Genomic DNA, 16,703 nt, shown 5'->3' on the forward strand with positions numbered 1-16,703 from the left:
AAAGATGTTGCAGCATTTTCACTCTTTATATTGGTGGCCTCCCTGAGTCCCTGACCGTCCCGAAACAGGCATTTCGCCCATTTAGGAAACCTTCAATTTACTGTCCCGGAGCCGTGACCCAGTAGCACCCAACGGCTCATTATGAGACAAGGTCTCGATTTTGAGATCCATGTGAAACCCCACCCCAAATAAATTTTTTTTTTTAAAAAAAACAAAAGTGCAAAACTGAGAGATACTTGAATACATGTTAAAAATAACAATAATGAAAGAACATATAGGAGGCAAGATGATCCCGCTTGAGATCCACTTTGACTTCCACGGAATTAAAAGGGAAAACTTAGGAGATTGGATGGTCACGCTTGAGGTCTATTTCAACCTGGTGAATAGTCCACTGCATATTTTCAAGCTTCTGCAAGGATAATTTTGATTTAGAAAGAGATAAAATATGTCAAAAATAGATTCAAAAGATTATGAAGAATTTACCTTCACGATCTCGTGGTATTGCCTAGCGATGGTGTCAAAGTGAGGATCAACACCTTGATACTCACGAAGGCGCGTAACCTGACAAATATAAATAACACAGGAGTATTACAAGTTTAATTTATACACTATTTTCTCAACAAATTCATACGTCCACATTCAAACTTTCTTTCTAAGAAATAAGGTCCAACGATTTCACAGTATATTAGCAGGCTTACCACAATACATAAATTAATGATGTGAACTCCTCGTACCCATATATATATAAAATAATATGTTCTGACTAGTTTCTTGAGCTAAAATGACATTGAGCATTTCAAGATCCATGGTCATAACCACCACAACAGTAACGAAACCATAAAAAAAGAACACACAAATAATCACAAGAACACTACAACAGCAAAGAAGCTTACAGCTTTGTTATATGCAAGCGACGCATCCTCCGTTGATTCAACCAAATATTTCCTATATAAGAGTTCAATAGTGATAAATATACCAGGTACTAAATGAATTTGATTTGAGAAGGTTTCATTTGTTTACCTAATTTTATGGAGTGCCGGAATGGTTTCTGGAGTATATGTTTCAAGGAGTAGAATGTGTTCAAGAACTCTTCCAAAGCAAATAAGAACGAGTAAATAGACAGCCAAAGACCATTATAGAACGGTCGTTTCTGAAGGTAAAGAACCAGGTCAGATGCAGGGAATACAAACCTTAGTTTAGCACTCATGGTCTCACATCTTTTGCATAGCCAAGACTTTTGTAGATCATCCTATGAAACACATAAACAAAATTGATAAAAGAATCTTCGCCAAAAACTAGAGACTGCATCAAAACACATCTTCGAGTAACTATAATTGTACACATACATTAACATGATGTTTGCATGCCTAGGGAAAATTAAATTCATAACCAAGCCGGCTGTAGCAAACTTACATATTTGTGTTGATGTTGCAGTTTAACATCTCTGACAAGTTTGAGAAGAACTCCTAGAATCTGCTCCAAAACCTGGGGATAGACATATAATACAAGAATAAAAACAATTGCAGGCGCACAAGACCACAGTTCAATGAGCTATCACTGGAAAAATATTCAGGATAATTATTCGTGAAGAGAGAGAATAAATTATTGCTCACATAGTAATACTCAGCGAACTTTCTGTCAGAAGAATATAGATCCTCCCTCCACGCTGACTCTTCTCTTTCAATCTCTTCTAGGATCAATTTCACCCTGATATGTAACAAATGAATTAGAACCACATATGTACCACGGAAGAATTTTCTTCATGGAAAAATCAAGCTATAAAAGATTAAGCCTACCGATAAATTGGGGAATCACAACTATAACAAATATTTAAAAATATGATAGCTAGAGATCTTTATCTCTATAATAGAAAGTCAGGCCTCAATTTCTAATTCCAAGCTCTAACACAGATTTTCAAATAATACAGAATACAAAAGCAATAGAGTAAGCAAATTTTATTAAGACATATGAGCACAATCATGAGTAACATTATTTACCCAAAGCTGTAAAGAAGAAAATTTTCATCCAGCACGAGTTGAAAAACCACATATGTTAAACTTCAATCTTCAAACAAAACAAGGATGTGATCATTAAAAATGCAAGCATAAAGAATATAACCAGAATCTGAACAGAATAAATGATCGTGCCTGCTCGTAAGGTGTAAATATAGTTTAGGATGGACTGTGAGGCTTAAGAAAAAGAGATACCTTTCAGGAAGCCGGGAAGTCAAATTCTGATGACCAGCCAAATCTGAAAAATAAAGAAGAAATCGAAGTTGAATCACTGCAATAATCTTATACATATGAAAAGTCAATATCCTTGATAGAGGTTTAACTCGTGAATCATGATTGCAATCAATCCCAAATTGGTAGCATCACAGAATAAGCAAGTAACAACATTATTATAGCACATAGCGGTCGACAAAGATAAAATATATTGATTGTTCATAATTACAATTCATATGCAGTTTTGGAAGCCCAATTCATGTGCAAATAACATCACACTGACCAAGCAATAAGTATCATATATGACATGAAATTCAATATTTATATGGATCGGAAATTGTGGCTTACCCATATCATCTATAACAACAGCATCTGCTAATTTATTGCATTTAGCATCAAGCCGACTTCCGATCTCACGGGCAAGTGACACTTGGTATTCTTCAATGCCCTACATTTTCAGAAAATTAGACCATTCTACATTTTTCTAGCATAATAATAATGATCAAAACCACTGAAGCACTTTTGGCCAGCATCAAAAGTAGTCCAAAGGCATCAGAAGTCCAAATTAGATTTATAAGAGGTGTCATACCATCGATATCGGTATCTGTTGAAGTTGTGTTTGCCATAAATAGGCTGGTGTTATTCCTAGGAATCTATTTGGAACACCACCAACTTCAGATTCTAATGCATCAGTCGTACCCCCAGGTAAAGAATTATTCGCAGCCCCCACCCCAATGTTAGAGAGATTTGTCAAGTTAGTTGAATTTGTGCTTGAGCTTATTGTCACACTAGTGCTTGTACTATCCAATGAACTTCTTGACAACATACTCCATTTTTCAGCTTCATCCTCATGAATCTCACCATCTTTGGAGATAAGTGAAAGCCGCAACTTTTGAGCAGCTTCTGCAACAACCATCCTATGTTCAAGAGTCTCATAAACCTGAAATTTTGATATTATAAAATTCATCAGTTTTGTAACTTGCAACTAAGTAATTAAACCTCAAAAGGAAAATGAGTATAATAAATCCAAGAAAAGAGCCACGATATCTCAATCTCTGAAACAACTCATTCCATATTAAAACAATGTCCAATCACTGCAATACAAGGTCAAACTGGCTCAACTGTATGAAATTACAGCATTGATTCCTAACGTTTTATAACTCATGAATAACATCTTATTTTGGATAGTTTGACATATATTTAACTTTAATAGAGTATCGACAATCCGATAAACCACTAACGCATATAACTTAACAAAACCTATGACCCCTCTGCCGTGAACAATTGTTCATGTAAATAACAAATGACCAATGCAAACCAGCATAAAAGATCAATTACTGAGTAACCAAGTGGAAAAACAGGACAACCTGAGGTGAGTTTCTCAAACCAAGCTGCAGGTAAAGACCCTGAACATCACGAATACTGCCCAAATTTGCGATCGAATTTGCCTGGTGATACTCCTCCACCATAGCTATAGCTTCTAGGTATATTGCCTATGCAGGTGCACAAGCAATAAAGTACATAAGGCAGCCAAAAAAAAAACTCCAACAAACTACATTTTACAAAATTTGAGCTAAATTAAACACCACCAAACCACCGGAAGATCCACCAACCGGTAAACAGGTAGTAGTAATTTATCTAAAACGATAAGTTTCTACTCTCGTACCAGGGATTCTAAGTAACGTTGCCTCTCTTTGTACATTTCTTCTCTAGCCTGCATTGACAAAACAAGCGAAAATTTTCCAAATTAAACTCGAGAAACAACAGAGAACAGAAATTAATGAACTTTAGCAAACGGAATTACGAGTTGAAGGTCGTAGTATGCGGATTTAGAAATGAGAGATCCATCGGGGGCCAAACAGTGGCGCTCAAGCTGATCCATCACTTGGTTCACGTCGGCCGGCAGATTTTGCGCCGCAAACACTCTCGCCATTGACTGACAAAATAATATCAACCGCCTCCCACAATTCAATTCGAGATCAAAGAACTGGAATCTAACACTCTCCCTCTTCTTTTGTTTAGCAGTGTGTGTGGAAACAAAAACGAACACTGGGATCTGAAACGGTATTTATAAATATAATTTCTTTATCAATTTTTACTAAAATAAATTTTGTAATATTTTAAAATAAATTATTTTCTACAATATTAGAGTAATGAAGTCCTTCTTTATAAAAAAAATTACTATATTTCAAATATTGTTTAATTATGATATTTTTATAAAAATTATGTAAAAGAATTATTTTTTATTTGTATATTTCAAATATTTGTCGTATATGTGTATTTGAAGTTTGTGTGTAGGAGGAATTTGAAAGTTGATTAAAATTATTAATATTTCTTTAGTAAAATGTTTATGTGTTATGTATATAAAATAACAATAATATTTTAAACAAAATTAAAATTACATATTTATTACTATTTTCAAAATATGATGATTTTAACAAATAATAATAATAATAATTGTGATAGAAATGATACGATAATCACAATATATAAAATGCAAAATAAGTATACAAAAATTAGCATTACTATTATAGAGTCCCTTTCCCTTTGCCGGCTTGCTTATCCAAATACCGGAGGTGGGGTGAAGGGTTTCCAAAACACGGTATGGTAAGAAGAGGCGACATTCTATCTTATTTTGTAAAACATTGAAGAAAACTTTGTGAAACTTCAATTTACTTGAACAAATATGTCGTGCTTTGACAATCAATATGAAATTAGGATATAACTACACATAAAAAATTTGTAGCAATTAAGCGAGAGCGGTTTGTTCACGTTAACATATGACATATCGCTTACAAGAATGTTTTCGCTATTAAACGAGGAGTGGGAATAGAGAGATTCGAAATCAACATGTAAATAATTGTTGAGCGGTTTACTTCCACAAGCTTGATTCATTAAACGATCATAGATTTGGAGAATAAATAACTTATAATATATGAATAATAAATTGAAAAAGTTTAACCATAATTATTATAGAACTCAAGTTAATTAAATAAAAAAAAAGTGGAATATTTTCCTTCGCACCAACCAGACGGTGACTTCGGGTATAAACAAGTACTTGGTAAAATGTTTGAATTACGAAAAATTGGATATGATATACCTACTTTATACTAATACCAAATACACACACACACCAAGTTTGGCAAAACCAAATCGAGTCAAATAACTCATGCACTTTATTTCCCCAAGGCACCCTGTCTTGGCATCAGGTGCTTCTTATTAGGTTTTTTATACCTCTGTTTATCATTACATATTTCGAAAAAATAAACTTATAAAACAATACCTTCAAAATTAAACTCAATGAAAACTGTTGCATGATCATTAAGCAAAACATATACCAAAACTTGGATCACTTGCCGTGTCTATAATCCATGTTTTCACCATTTTTTACTCCGACTGCAACCCCTCTCAAAAGTAACAAAACCTGGCAATAGATCTCCAGAACTAACTGGTATTATTAGTAATACAAGAAATGTTAATCAAACTCTAGCTAATTATCAAACTAAATTCACTCAGCAATACGACTATGGTAACAGTATAAGATAGCCAACATCATTTATGTCGCTTCCTCTTGAAAACAATCATATTCTACAAAAAATCCCACGAGTTCAACCCCGCTTCCTTGAGCTGGCCTGATCTCCTGCACCCAAACATAGTTATGTCATTCTGTAGATTAATCCTTTTAGCTCTAGCTCAACTCAATGAGACTCACACGTAAGTTACCCATACATGCTTGATTCACAAAATGATTCTCAACTCGGAGCTGATTTCAGACTGCCCGAATAAGAATATGTTCGATGCCCATGTAAAAACTATAAATCACACAAAATCCAATCATCTTTATTCTCCCGTCGGTCATAAAGTTTCTGGAGAAAAATAGAGCTGGATACAAGTTTCAAGTCTGGTATTTGTCAAATATTAATCTAATTGTCGCTTATTAGACTCGAACCAAGAAAATTCTCATTTGAGCATGTTTTAATTTGGTGAAAAAACTGGAATGTTTAAACAACTTTTATTAGTCAAATTAGATATTCAAAATCATTAAAAATATAGTAATTTCTGAATATATTTGAACAAACTTACCAGCAAAAGCAAAAGCAAATTCTTCTTCAATACATTTTCCATAAAGATTTATGATTGATGAGAGACTCGAGCTTTAAATGGGCCAAGCCAATCAAAACCCAGATTCCACTCATATTTTTGTCAGGCTAAATGTTCAAGCTCGAGCTCAATCAGCTCACAATAACATTAGACTCAACTAAATCTCTGTAAGAGTCGGTACGTTAAGGATCATAATTTGGACGAAAAAGGATTGCTTCTAGTTAGCATAAATAATACAATATATAATGCAAAATGGACACATGCGTGGATGACTTAGTACATAAAAAGATGAAATCATAATAAAATATTAAACTATTCAAAACAGGCTCAATCAAAATCTCCTGAGTTAAATCCCATGAGTTCCAAAGATTAAAAAAAAAGTATCCATAAAAAGAAAGACCTGGCAAGTGGGACCGTAAGCTTAGGAAAATAGCTCCCCTAAAAATTAATTCCTCTAATGAAAATCGCGTACCTCATACGGGTCATTCTACAAGCTTCCATTCTGAGGATTTTCGAGATAAGGTTGCAGCTGCCCAACTGCCGCCAAGACAAAACCTATAAGATGTCAATTGCAAATAGAATATATTAAGTGTTATAAAATGTCAATTGCAAATAGAATATATTAAGTGTTTGATCAAGTACCTTGGCGCATTAATAAATATATTGGTCTATTCAAGAACTAGACTGAGATAATAATTTTATTTAAAATGTATGGTAACATATACTCAATATAGGAAGCATCATCTATCTGTGCTTGCTTAAACCACCAGAAACAAATTTTTGAACATGAACTCCTGTGTGGGTGACAGTTGGACTATGTTAATCTGAAGACATTAAACTAGGAGTCTAGGACTGTCAAAGTTTCTAACACAACATAACCAACAACCAGACATTACTTTACATAGGTCTATAAAACACTTTACAGGATGCCAAGTTTTGACCATTGATATACCTAAGAACACACATAACCAACAACCAGACATTACTTTACATCAGGTCTATAAAACACTTTACAAGATGCCGAGTTTTGACCATTGATACCTAAGAATACAGCCGACGGTCTCCCTGGTCTTGACTTAAATTCTGGATGGAACTGAACCCCCACGTAAAATGGATGGTCTGAAAACTCCATAATCTGAAGAAAAAAATTGATGGAAAGCAAAATGAAAATTATAAATCCAAGGAAACTTTAATACGAGGGGTGCAAACTAAAGAAAGACAGCAAAGGTACTTAGGAAATGATCAACTAGATTTTAGAGAGAGTTTGACTCGCACTCGCCAGTGCTCAATCAATGGAACTAACTAATCCAAACAGCTAAATTGCAAGAGAAAATAATAGAACCATAGTCAATTTGCAAGAAAGTAGAAACTTACCTCCATTCGTTTCCCAGTTTCATCTCTCCCAACGAATTTCAAGCCAGATATTTCCAGAATACCGACCATCTCTGGATTCACCTGTACCGCTCAATACAAAAAATATTTAAGTAAAATATGTCAGTCAAATAGTTTAGTTCTTCAAATTTTCTCATCAATTGACCTCATATCTGTGCCGATGCCGCTCATCCACATACTCTGAATTATGGTAGCTGAAGGAAAGTAAATACCATTAGAAGGTTTCAAAAAGAATGGTTATACAGCAATCAAAATGTTTCTAATTGGTATGTGCATTCTCTTGAACGCTCCGGTAGATGAGCTTTCCGTGTACTGATATCTGAACCAGAAGAATAGAAAGATCAACTTGTGTGATCCTCAAGATATAGAAAAATAAAAGGCACCACCAACCACCACATAAAGCTTCATCAAACTAATGGACCAGGTTTATCTACATTTATAATTATTGCACTGCTTAACAATCAAAATTCAAAAGCTCGGTGTCAATGTACTTTGTGCATACATCAACTCACAGTTCTCACAAAAACCATAATACTTTGTGAGATACACATCATTTACGTATTTGTTACCACCATTAACTGAACTAATATTTAATCACTCTGAGCTCAAACTCTTCTAGCTATACATCACAGCTAAAAGACTACACAATTTAGCAGAGTGATAGCTCTTACAGCTTTGATGTTATGCAATCTGTTGTTTGGAATAACGTTCTACGGCTACCAAGTCTCATTGTGCTCCCCATGTGTGTTTTTGAACCCTGAAGAGGAGTATAGAAGAAAAATGTCATAAATCAAACGAGTGAACATTTCTAAAAGAATCTCTTTACAATTTTACCTCTGGCATGAAAATCACCACAGGGTGGGGTGTCTTATCATCAAACTCTTCACTATCTGCGCTTTCTAATCCCAAAACCTGCGAAGACATATAAGGGCCTATAGGCTTCCATTGTTAACATGTAAAAACCTATATATGGTTGGAGGAATAAACTTACATTTCTCGCAATCTCAATCACAGAAATCTGTAGGCCTAAACAAATCCCAAGATATGGAACTCTATTCTCTCTCGCATATTTGGCAGCCAAGATCATGCCTTTCACCCCACGATCTCCAAACCCGCCAGGAACCAAGACACACGCAGCATTCTAAAAAATTGGTTGGCTTGGGATTAAAATAATTTGTGAGTAGTTTAAAAACCAAGAACCATCATGTGCATTATAAAACAAACATCATAGTAAAGTGAAAACAAAATAGATGCATAGCAGATGATACAAGGAAAATTTGGTCACAGGACAGAATTTCCATATAGATGAAGTTGATTTCTAAATTGCATTAGAAACCGGACTAAATATTTATGGTCCAGAAAATGTCATCGTTGTGAGCAGCCGCCTGTCTGACTTTTCACACAACATATCATCACCCAAAAAAATAAAAATTATAGGATAAGCATAATGGTGTAATACGGTGATCAAGATTCATGGTGATCAAAACAGTATACACTATACTCCATTCTACACTATCAGCAGAGTCCATACATCATGTTGATCAAAACAGTATACATGGTGATCAAAACGGTGTACACTATAATCCATAAGGTACTGCCATTTCTATAGTAACAGATACAATTTTGAAATCTAGAAATGATAATGCATTCCTGCAAGGCGTAAAAAAAGTCTCCAAACAAGACAACAAAATTCACTTCACAGCTTGTGAGTAAGTACTCTAAAACAGATACAAAACAAACATATTAGTTAAAAATCCAAATATGATCATACCCTAAGAGTTCTCCAAGCGGCTGCATAAGCTTCCGGTGACTAATGGGAAAAAAAGAGATGAAAACACAGATTTTAAGCTAAAAAATTGAGAATCCTGTCAGTTGTTTGACATCTTTACCGATTCTGCGCTGTCATCCTCGAGATCTGATGCAGCAATCCAATCAATAGCAGGTCTCAACGAACATGCAATGCAGGAATGGAGAAGGGCCTGAAAATTAAACAAAAGATTTAGTTATTATCTTAGAAACCAGCCGATTATTCGATTCCGGAATATAAAATAGTGTATACAAAAAAACCACGGGATCTCAAACAAAACCAAACACATGAACGCGGAAGGCCAATACATATATATTACCTCTGCATAAAACATAAGTAACCCAAAAATACCCCCAAATGTAAAAAGATATCCACTGGTGTGTCGTCATATTAAACTTATTGGCTGAATATAGAAACTATAAAAATATATATTATCTCACCTTAACAACAGATAAATATGAATCTGCCATTCCAACATACTTCCCCACCATTGCAATTCGTACCTGCAGAATCAGGCATTCATCAGCCACCATAAAGAAAGCAGTCAAAAGCTGCAATCAGGGGTTTGTTACTAACAGAGTTTGTTAGGTTGTCAAAAATCTCAGCACGTTTGGTCCATTCTTGTAAATTGGGAAACTTGGCTACACTGCAAAATTACATGTATGTATAGTCAGGAGAACAAAGTGGTTATTCAAATAATTTTCAATATCACAAATCATTTTCATATATATGAGAGATTATATGATACAAGAACCCCAAAAAACATGTGCTCGTAGAAATTAAATACTATGATATAACTAAAGTATAGAGAAAGTAAGAAAAGAAGATAAAAAAAACATTCAAACAAGACCGACCTTAGTAAGTCCAGATGTTTAAGGATGGCATCATGTGCACTTTGGTTCTGGTAAAAAAGTAAGAATCGTATGTTTCAGAATGAACACCTCAAATAGCCAAGACTAGAAAAATACCCAAGCCTTGAGATAATGATTACCTACCCGAAGCAGAAGAGGTATGTGCCAAATGTTCGGCACGTCGTGTATATTGAGAATATTGCCAACCTAAAAATGAAATCAAACTGTAAGAAAAATATAAATAGCAGAAAGACGATTCCTACAGTCCAAAATAGGCATTGCAAAATAACTTCTTACAGAGACATGACAAAACTGGGACAGCTTATGCTTCGTGCTTTCCAACAATGGCTGCAACAGTAGAGATCCCATGTAATAACTTTTTTACACACATAACCATCGTAGCTGACTAATATCTAAATGTATGCAACTCAAAGAGCCATAAAGTTTCAGAATATTATTTTAAAGTGTTTCGGGAAAAATTTGAAGAGCATAGACTAATACACAGGAGAGGTCATCACCAGGAAACAATGACAAAGATTCATGCAAATTAAATTATGTTTACACAATTCTACCAGGATAGGGAAGAAAATAGCCTAAACGTTACAGCACAGCATTATCAAACAAAACTAACATTACAACTGAAAATAATCACATGAATTAAACAAGTCCAACATATATGTGGAGTTCAAAGCAGCCAAAATTGCAACTAGACGTTGCTGCCTATAAAATACGTACCTGCGTGGAACGACAAGCCAAAAAATGGGGGGTTAAGCCCAATGCTCTCAGTTCTCGCACACTATGCTGAGTGGGCTTTGTTTTCTGCAGATATGCGGATGAATAAGGACTTTGACTTGCTAAATATAAACTAAAGTGTAGAGTAAAGCTGTGGCAAATTTTACACAAGGGAATAGAGTATTACTTGCTCACCAACAACTCCAAGAACAGGTATGAGACTCACATGAACCAGACAGAAATTATCTTGTCCTAAAGCAAAAAAGTAAAAGAGCAACATGGGATACAATAACAATGGGAGAAGAAATGTGTTGATGTCAAATGAAACTCTTTAATTAATCCAAAATGACAACCACTGAGAGACAACACAGTTCACTATGATAAAGGTTAGCTTCTAAGACATCTCCAACAGTTTGACAGACAATACATTGCAAGAAAGACAATATATTTCTACAAAAGAAAAGGAGAGTGAGAATCTGAGGATATTCCATATATTATAGGAACTGTGTATCTCACTTTTTTAGCAGCAAATAATGAACCCTTACCAACTGAGAAGAATAGCTGTCGCAGTGCTTCAATAAATGGCATTGACTCAATATCACCTGGGCAAAAACATAGTTCCTAATGAATGAGGCTCAAAGAGAAGTGTGAAGCAAGCCTCGCGGGAGTGTCTTTCATCAGAAAACTTTACCTACGGTTCCTCCCAATTCTATAACGCAAACATCTGCAGGGCCATCTATTCCATCCACAGGAATAAGAGATACTGATTCGATCCAATTCTTAATTGCATCAGTGATGTGTGGGACTACCTGATTTAAAACAAAAAATACAGTCACCTCTACTCCGCTATTTTACTTAAATTAAATAATATCCAGGAATTAACCACAACCTGTACAGTCTTTCCAAGATAATCACCTCTCCTTTCCTTTTCAAGGACAGACTGCCAATGGAAAAACAACACATCTACCTTAGGGAAGAAACAAAATCAACGCCACCATAAAGTTGATTACAGTCATAAGTACCTGAAATATCTTTCCTGTTGTGATATTGTTGTCCCTTGTCAGTGTCACATCTAAAAACCGTTCATAATTACCTAAATCCAGATCTACCTATTAAACAATTGTAAACGAGACTGAGATAATAGCTTTGAAGCTAAAAAAAAGTGGAAAAAGTCATAAAATGTCTGCATAAGCAAAAATTAAAAAAAAATCCATAAAGTCGGAAAAATGGATTCGTCAATCGCCCACTATTGGGATAAAGTGATAAACAAAGTTTAAAGTGAATAAGATTAGCACATAATTCCCATGATTGATTGCAGCGGATATTATCCGTTTAATGTAACATTAGCAAGCTATTTTAAACAACAGGATCCTGGAATGCCTTTACATAAACACATGCAGGATATAGAAACAAAATAGTTGTACCGCATGATTCAAACATCTGACAGTATTCTAAACTACTATATTTACACTTGCTCTTTCCCAAACTTGGTATTTAGCTTACACACTTTGATTCAAATGCTTCTTTTTTTAAGCACGTTAATAATGATAAATTCATAAAGATAGTCAATTTTATATATTTGAAAAGCACAGTTGCACCATGATAGTTTAAATGACGCGGATATTGCCAACAACCATCTGGCATCAAGATCGTTCAAAAAAACTAGAATAGCACATGCAAAAGCTGTTGAACCGAAATATATCGAGAACAGAAGGAGTTTTCAAGGATTGTCACCTCTCCACCGTCATCAAGAACAAAGACCTCTCCATGCTCAAATGGAGACATTGTACCAGCATCTGTATTTAAATAAGGGTCTGCCACAACGCGAAACCAAAAAAAACTAAGCTAGACGATCAAATTTTGTATTATACTCCACTCCGAACAAAAAAAAAACATTTCATAATCGCGAATCGCTTTTTCCTATCCGAAACTAATTAAAGAAAGAGTAGAAACTATCAATCAAAACTTCTAATTTACAACAGATAAAGTTACGTCAACAGACCAATTTTAATAGAGGTGACACGAAGGCCACATGCCTTCAACACAACGCCGATGCTACTGGCGGTGACGCCTTTCCCCAGGCCGCTCACCACACCGCCGGTTACCAGAACATACTTCATTGTCTTCACGATTTTCAGCCAGGTGTTTGTGAGCGGGAAGAGGGATTCGAGTGCACTGCACTCGCTTCCGCTTTTATGGGAATTCGAGGTTTCTTCTGCGCTCCCTGTGAAGTTCTAAACCCCTTTGAATTCTCTCTCGTTTGGTCGTTTTTATGATAATAATTATTAATTCCAATAATATCTCATTTAATGGGCTTGCCCTTAACGGGCTTTACAATTAATGGTATCATCGTTCTGGGCTCATGGCTATTGAAAAATCCAACCCATATCAGACGGAATATTTTGGGCTAGTATTGAAAGTGACTTTGGTCGAATATTTTTATTTATTTATGAATTTTTTTCATTTTTTTTTTGTAGAATGACCTTCAAACATTAAAAAAATACAAAAACTAAACAAAAAGTAAAGATTGAGAAGGTTAGCTTTTAAATTCATGGCCAAATAAAGATCATTTAGTTAAATAATCCGAATATTTATAGAGGGTGTAGTAAATTTATTTTAAAGATTTATATGTTTTTATAATCTAAATTTAATCAATAAATACTGAATCTCTTATCATATAAAAAGGAAAATGACTATTAAGTAAAAAATCTTATTATTTTCTATTCCAAAAAACATTTGAAATTGAAAGATCATTACATATTAGAACTTATTATAAATAAGTGAAATTCATGGCAAGACTGACACTTCCTAAAAAATAGCTTAGAACTTATTATAAATAAGTGAAATTCATGGCAAGACTGACACTTCCTAAAAAATAGCATACTTCACGTGGCAAAGGAATACAGTAAAAGGCAGACGACCTCCTCGCTCAGAGAGCTCTGCATCTGCGTACAATAATTGCGCGAACCTTCGCTCACTTCCTTCTCCTGCTCACGCACACAACCCAAATCTCTCTCCAATAATGCAGACTTCTACCGGCATTCCCTCAGCCGCGGAGCCGCCGCGATTCAGTGAAGATATTGACAGCGCTTGCTCCACCCCTTTTGTCAGTGCACCCTCTAGTCCAGGAAATGGCTCCTTCGGCTACTTCTTCAGTGCCCCGGCTAGCCCGATGCATTTCCTTATGTCCAATGATATGACTAAAGCTTCTTCGTCTGGTTATGAGCCGGTTTTCATGTCGTCTGATCCTGATTCATTCGAGTTTGAGTTTTCTTCGAGGCTTTCCACTAATGGGTTTGGGGGGAACGTGTCGATGACTTCGGCGGATGAGCTGTTCTGCAATGGTCAGATCCGACCCATTACATTGTCGTCTCACTTGCTGATGTCACAGGAAATGGTTGTACCATTAGCAGATCTGGACAGTGAGTATGGTGAAGCGGCCACGACTGTACGAGGCAGGGATGTGAGGATGCGCGGCGCGAAGCACTCACGTCACCGCAAAGCCAGATCCATGTCGCCTCTACGGACGACACCATGCGTGTGGCCTGGTTTGAACCCCAAGCCCCCACGTCAAGATCGGAATGAAAATGAAAGGGAAGAACCTTCGACAGAAACCACGCCGTCATGCTCTGCATCCTCGTCGCGCTCGTCATCATCTGGACGAAACTCGAAGAAGTGGATGTTTTTGAAGGATTTTCTACATAGGAGCAAAAGCGAGGGAAGAGAGAATAACAAGGAGAGATTCTGGTCCGCGATATCATTCTCTGTGGCGAAGGATCGGAAGATACCGCCTTCTTCCCCGGCGCTATCTCCCTCCTCCTCGCGCGATGAGAAAAAGGGAAAAAGCGAGATGAAGAAAGGAAGAAAAGTCCCAGCTTCCGGGAAACGCACCATCACCAACGGCGTGTGGAAGCGGCGGGTCCCCCCTTCTGCCCACGAATTGCACTACACAACAAACAGAGCTCAGGCGGAGGAGATGAAGAAAAGGACGTTTCTGCCGTACAGACAGGGTCTACTTGGCTGCCTTGGGCTGAGCTCCAAGAGCTACGGCGTTTTCAGTGGCTTCGCTAGAAATCTGAACCCCATTTCCTCCAGGTGATCGATGCAACAAAAGAATATCAAAAGCTTATATATTTTGGCCTTTAAATTTTTTTTGGATGAATCAATAAAATAAAGTAATATGGTTTTGAGATTAATCTGTATGATTTAAGAAGCTTTGATGCATCACCTCACTCGGTGACTTTGATTGTAGATGAATGGGCTTGCTGCTTATATATTGTGGTTCTTGAAGATGTCTGTACTTTTTTATAACATACTCCGATCGATTTGTGTTAAAATATGTATGTATGTGACTCTAATGGAATGTAAGAGTTTAATGTTGTTCCTTGTCCATGGTTTCGGTTCTTTGTATGTATTCAATGCCAGGGATCTAATCGAGCCGAACTCTTGAATGCTTGAGTTTGATTTGTTTATAATCGAACCGAGCTCGAGCTTTATTTAACGAATACATGCATGACTCACAAGCTTATTCAAGCTTTTATCGAGCCTCAATAAACTTAATAAATATGAATTATACATTTAAATTTTCATTAAATTAAAAAATTTACAAAAAAATTTACCTTACTTGTTTTCAAAAGATGTAGTCCAGTGGTCTCATCTCCTGTCAGATTAATTGATACCTCGAATTCGAATTTCCGTGTGTTGTAATAAAAAAAAAGATTCACGATTATTAGTCAACTTGACCTAGACGCAAATAAATCCAGACATATGTACGAGTATACAATAAACACTTGTCTCTGGAACACAATAATCAATCTTGCAAACGTGAGAGAATCAACTCACACCTTGCCAGATTTTAATCGATCGATGGTATGACATGGCGAAGCTATCTCAACTACTAAGCATCATAAATGTAACAAGCTTAATCTAAATTATAGCATAAAAACATATTTAATTTTTAGTACTTTAACTTTTAAAAACTATGAATTAATAAATATATAATAAAATGTGTAAATTTTATACTACTTGAAGATGGATGAGTCTTGCATGAGTCCAGATTTTCAGAATGTTTAAAAAATATCAACATTTTATAATATTAATGTTTGAACTAAAAAGCTTGTGTTTTTTTCACGGAATAAGCACGTTTATCCATTTCCACCTCTGAGTACAAAAAATCCCCGTCTTTCATCAATACAATCATCAAATCTTTCGGAGTTTACCAAAATTTCATACTTTTTGAAACCTCGCACTTTTCATGTAATGATTGAAATCACAAGCGGATCGAACAGGGGGGCGACCAAATAAATCTAAAATTCTTATGTACTTTTTTTTTCTCGAAAACTAGTGTCTTGATTCAATTAAATGATCGTAACTGTGTTCGATTGGTTTTGAGAAGAAAAATAAAAAAAAAATCGATACTCTTGTTACAATGAGTAATTGTAAAACTCAGTTTAGGAATAACAAATACACAAAATAATACATAAACTTTATATAAATAATAAACCAACAAGTATTTGAAATAATTACATGAATATTATTGAGCATCCTCCTGGGTAGGCCCTGAGGCGGCCGTTTGCCTGGCCTAATAGGAGGCCC

The 16,703-nt window shown here is 35.6% G+C and overlaps 3 protein-coding genes across 3 annotated transcripts; 1 reads left to right on the forward strand and 2 right to left on the reverse strand.

The window, feature by feature from the left end:
- Nucleotides 1-218: 218 nt before the first annotated feature.
- On the reverse strand, nt 219-4,271 carry LOC142523851 (AUGMIN subunit 4). Its single transcript, XM_075627583.1, has 13 exons — nt 4,030-4,271; nt 3,892-3,939; nt 3,593-3,718; nt 2,815-3,165; nt 2,574-2,673; nt 2,208-2,250; nt 1,614-1,707; nt 1,414-1,485; nt 1,191-1,249; nt 1,021-1,089; nt 894-945; nt 484-561; nt 219-409 (listed from the first exon to the last, which is right to left on the reverse strand). The coding sequence occupies exons 1-13, from the start codon at nt 4,156-4,158 to the stop codon at nt 338-340; spliced, it is 1,293 nt and encodes a 430-aa protein (XP_075483698.1). The 5' UTR covers nt 4,159-4,271; the 3' UTR covers nt 219-337.
- Nucleotides 4,272-5,522: 1,251 nt separating this feature from the next.
- On the reverse strand, nt 5,523-13,370 carry LOC142523875 (uncharacterized). The gene is made up of 23 exons (XM_075627610.1): nt 13,111-13,370; nt 12,843-12,922; nt 12,131-12,217; nt 11,998-12,048; nt 11,800-11,917; nt 11,654-11,710; nt 11,296-11,360; nt 11,112-11,195; nt 10,674-10,724; nt 10,521-10,583; nt 10,380-10,426; nt 10,102-10,171; nt 9,966-10,028; nt 9,608-9,697; nt 9,490-9,528; nt 8,710-8,859; nt 8,553-8,630; nt 8,390-8,475; nt 7,864-7,912; nt 7,701-7,781; nt 7,368-7,461; nt 6,799-6,881; nt 5,523-5,865 (listed from the first exon to the last, which is right to left on the reverse strand). The coding sequence occupies exons 1-22, from the start codon at nt 13,226-13,228 to the stop codon at nt 6,814-6,816; spliced, it is 1,689 nt and encodes a 562-aa protein (XP_075483725.1). The 5' UTR covers nt 13,229-13,370; the 3' UTR covers nt 5,523-5,865; nt 6,799-6,813.
- Nucleotides 13,371-13,992: 622 nt separating this feature from the next.
- On the forward strand, nt 13,993-15,237 carry LOC142537237 (uncharacterized). Its single transcript, XM_075642789.1, has one exon. The coding sequence runs from the start codon at nt 14,131-14,133 to the stop codon at nt 15,205-15,207; it is 1,077 nt and encodes a 358-aa protein (XP_075498904.1). The 5' UTR covers nt 13,993-14,130; the 3' UTR covers nt 15,208-15,237.
- Nucleotides 15,238-16,703: the final 1,466 nt, after the last annotated feature.

Source organism: Primulina tabacum, chromosome 2 (genome assembly GCF_025594145.1).
Source record: "Primulina tabacum isolate GXHZ01 chromosome 2, ASM2559414v2, whole genome shotgun sequence".
NCBI classification, from domain to species: Eukaryota; Viridiplantae; Streptophyta; class Magnoliopsida; order Lamiales; family Gesneriaceae; genus Primulina; species Primulina tabacum.

Bases quoted from the DNA above. Each gene is read 5' to 3' on its own strand.
- LOC142523851 (XM_075627583.1), bottom strand. From the start codon at position 4,158: ATGGCGAGAGTGTTTGCGGCGCAAAATCTGCCGGCCGACGTGAACCAA. The intron at 1,250-1,413 runs GTAAGTTTGCTA...TGTGTTTCATAG, and splicing joins TGCAACATCAACACAAATAT to GATGATCTACAAAAGTCTTG. The intron at 1,090-1,190 runs GTTTGTATTCCC...TTGCTTTGGAAG, and splicing joins ACCATGAGTGCTAAACTAAG to AGTTCTTGAACACATTCTAC.
- LOC142523875 (XM_075627610.1), bottom strand. From the start codon at position 13,228: ATGAAGTATGTTCTGGTAACCGGCGGTGTGGTGAGCGGCCTGGGGAAA. The intron at 8,631-8,709 runs GTAAGTTTATTC...ATGTCTTCGCAG, and splicing joins TGATTGAGATTGCGAGAAAT to GTTTTGGGATTAGAAAGCGC. The intron at 7,913-8,389 runs GTAAGAGCTATC...ACTTTCCTTCAG, and splicing joins GATTGCATAACATCAAAGCT to CTACCATAATTCAGAGTATG.
- LOC142537237 (XM_075642789.1), top strand. From the start codon at position 14,131: ATGCAGACTTCTACCGGCATTCCCTCAGCCGCGGAGCCGCCGCGATTC.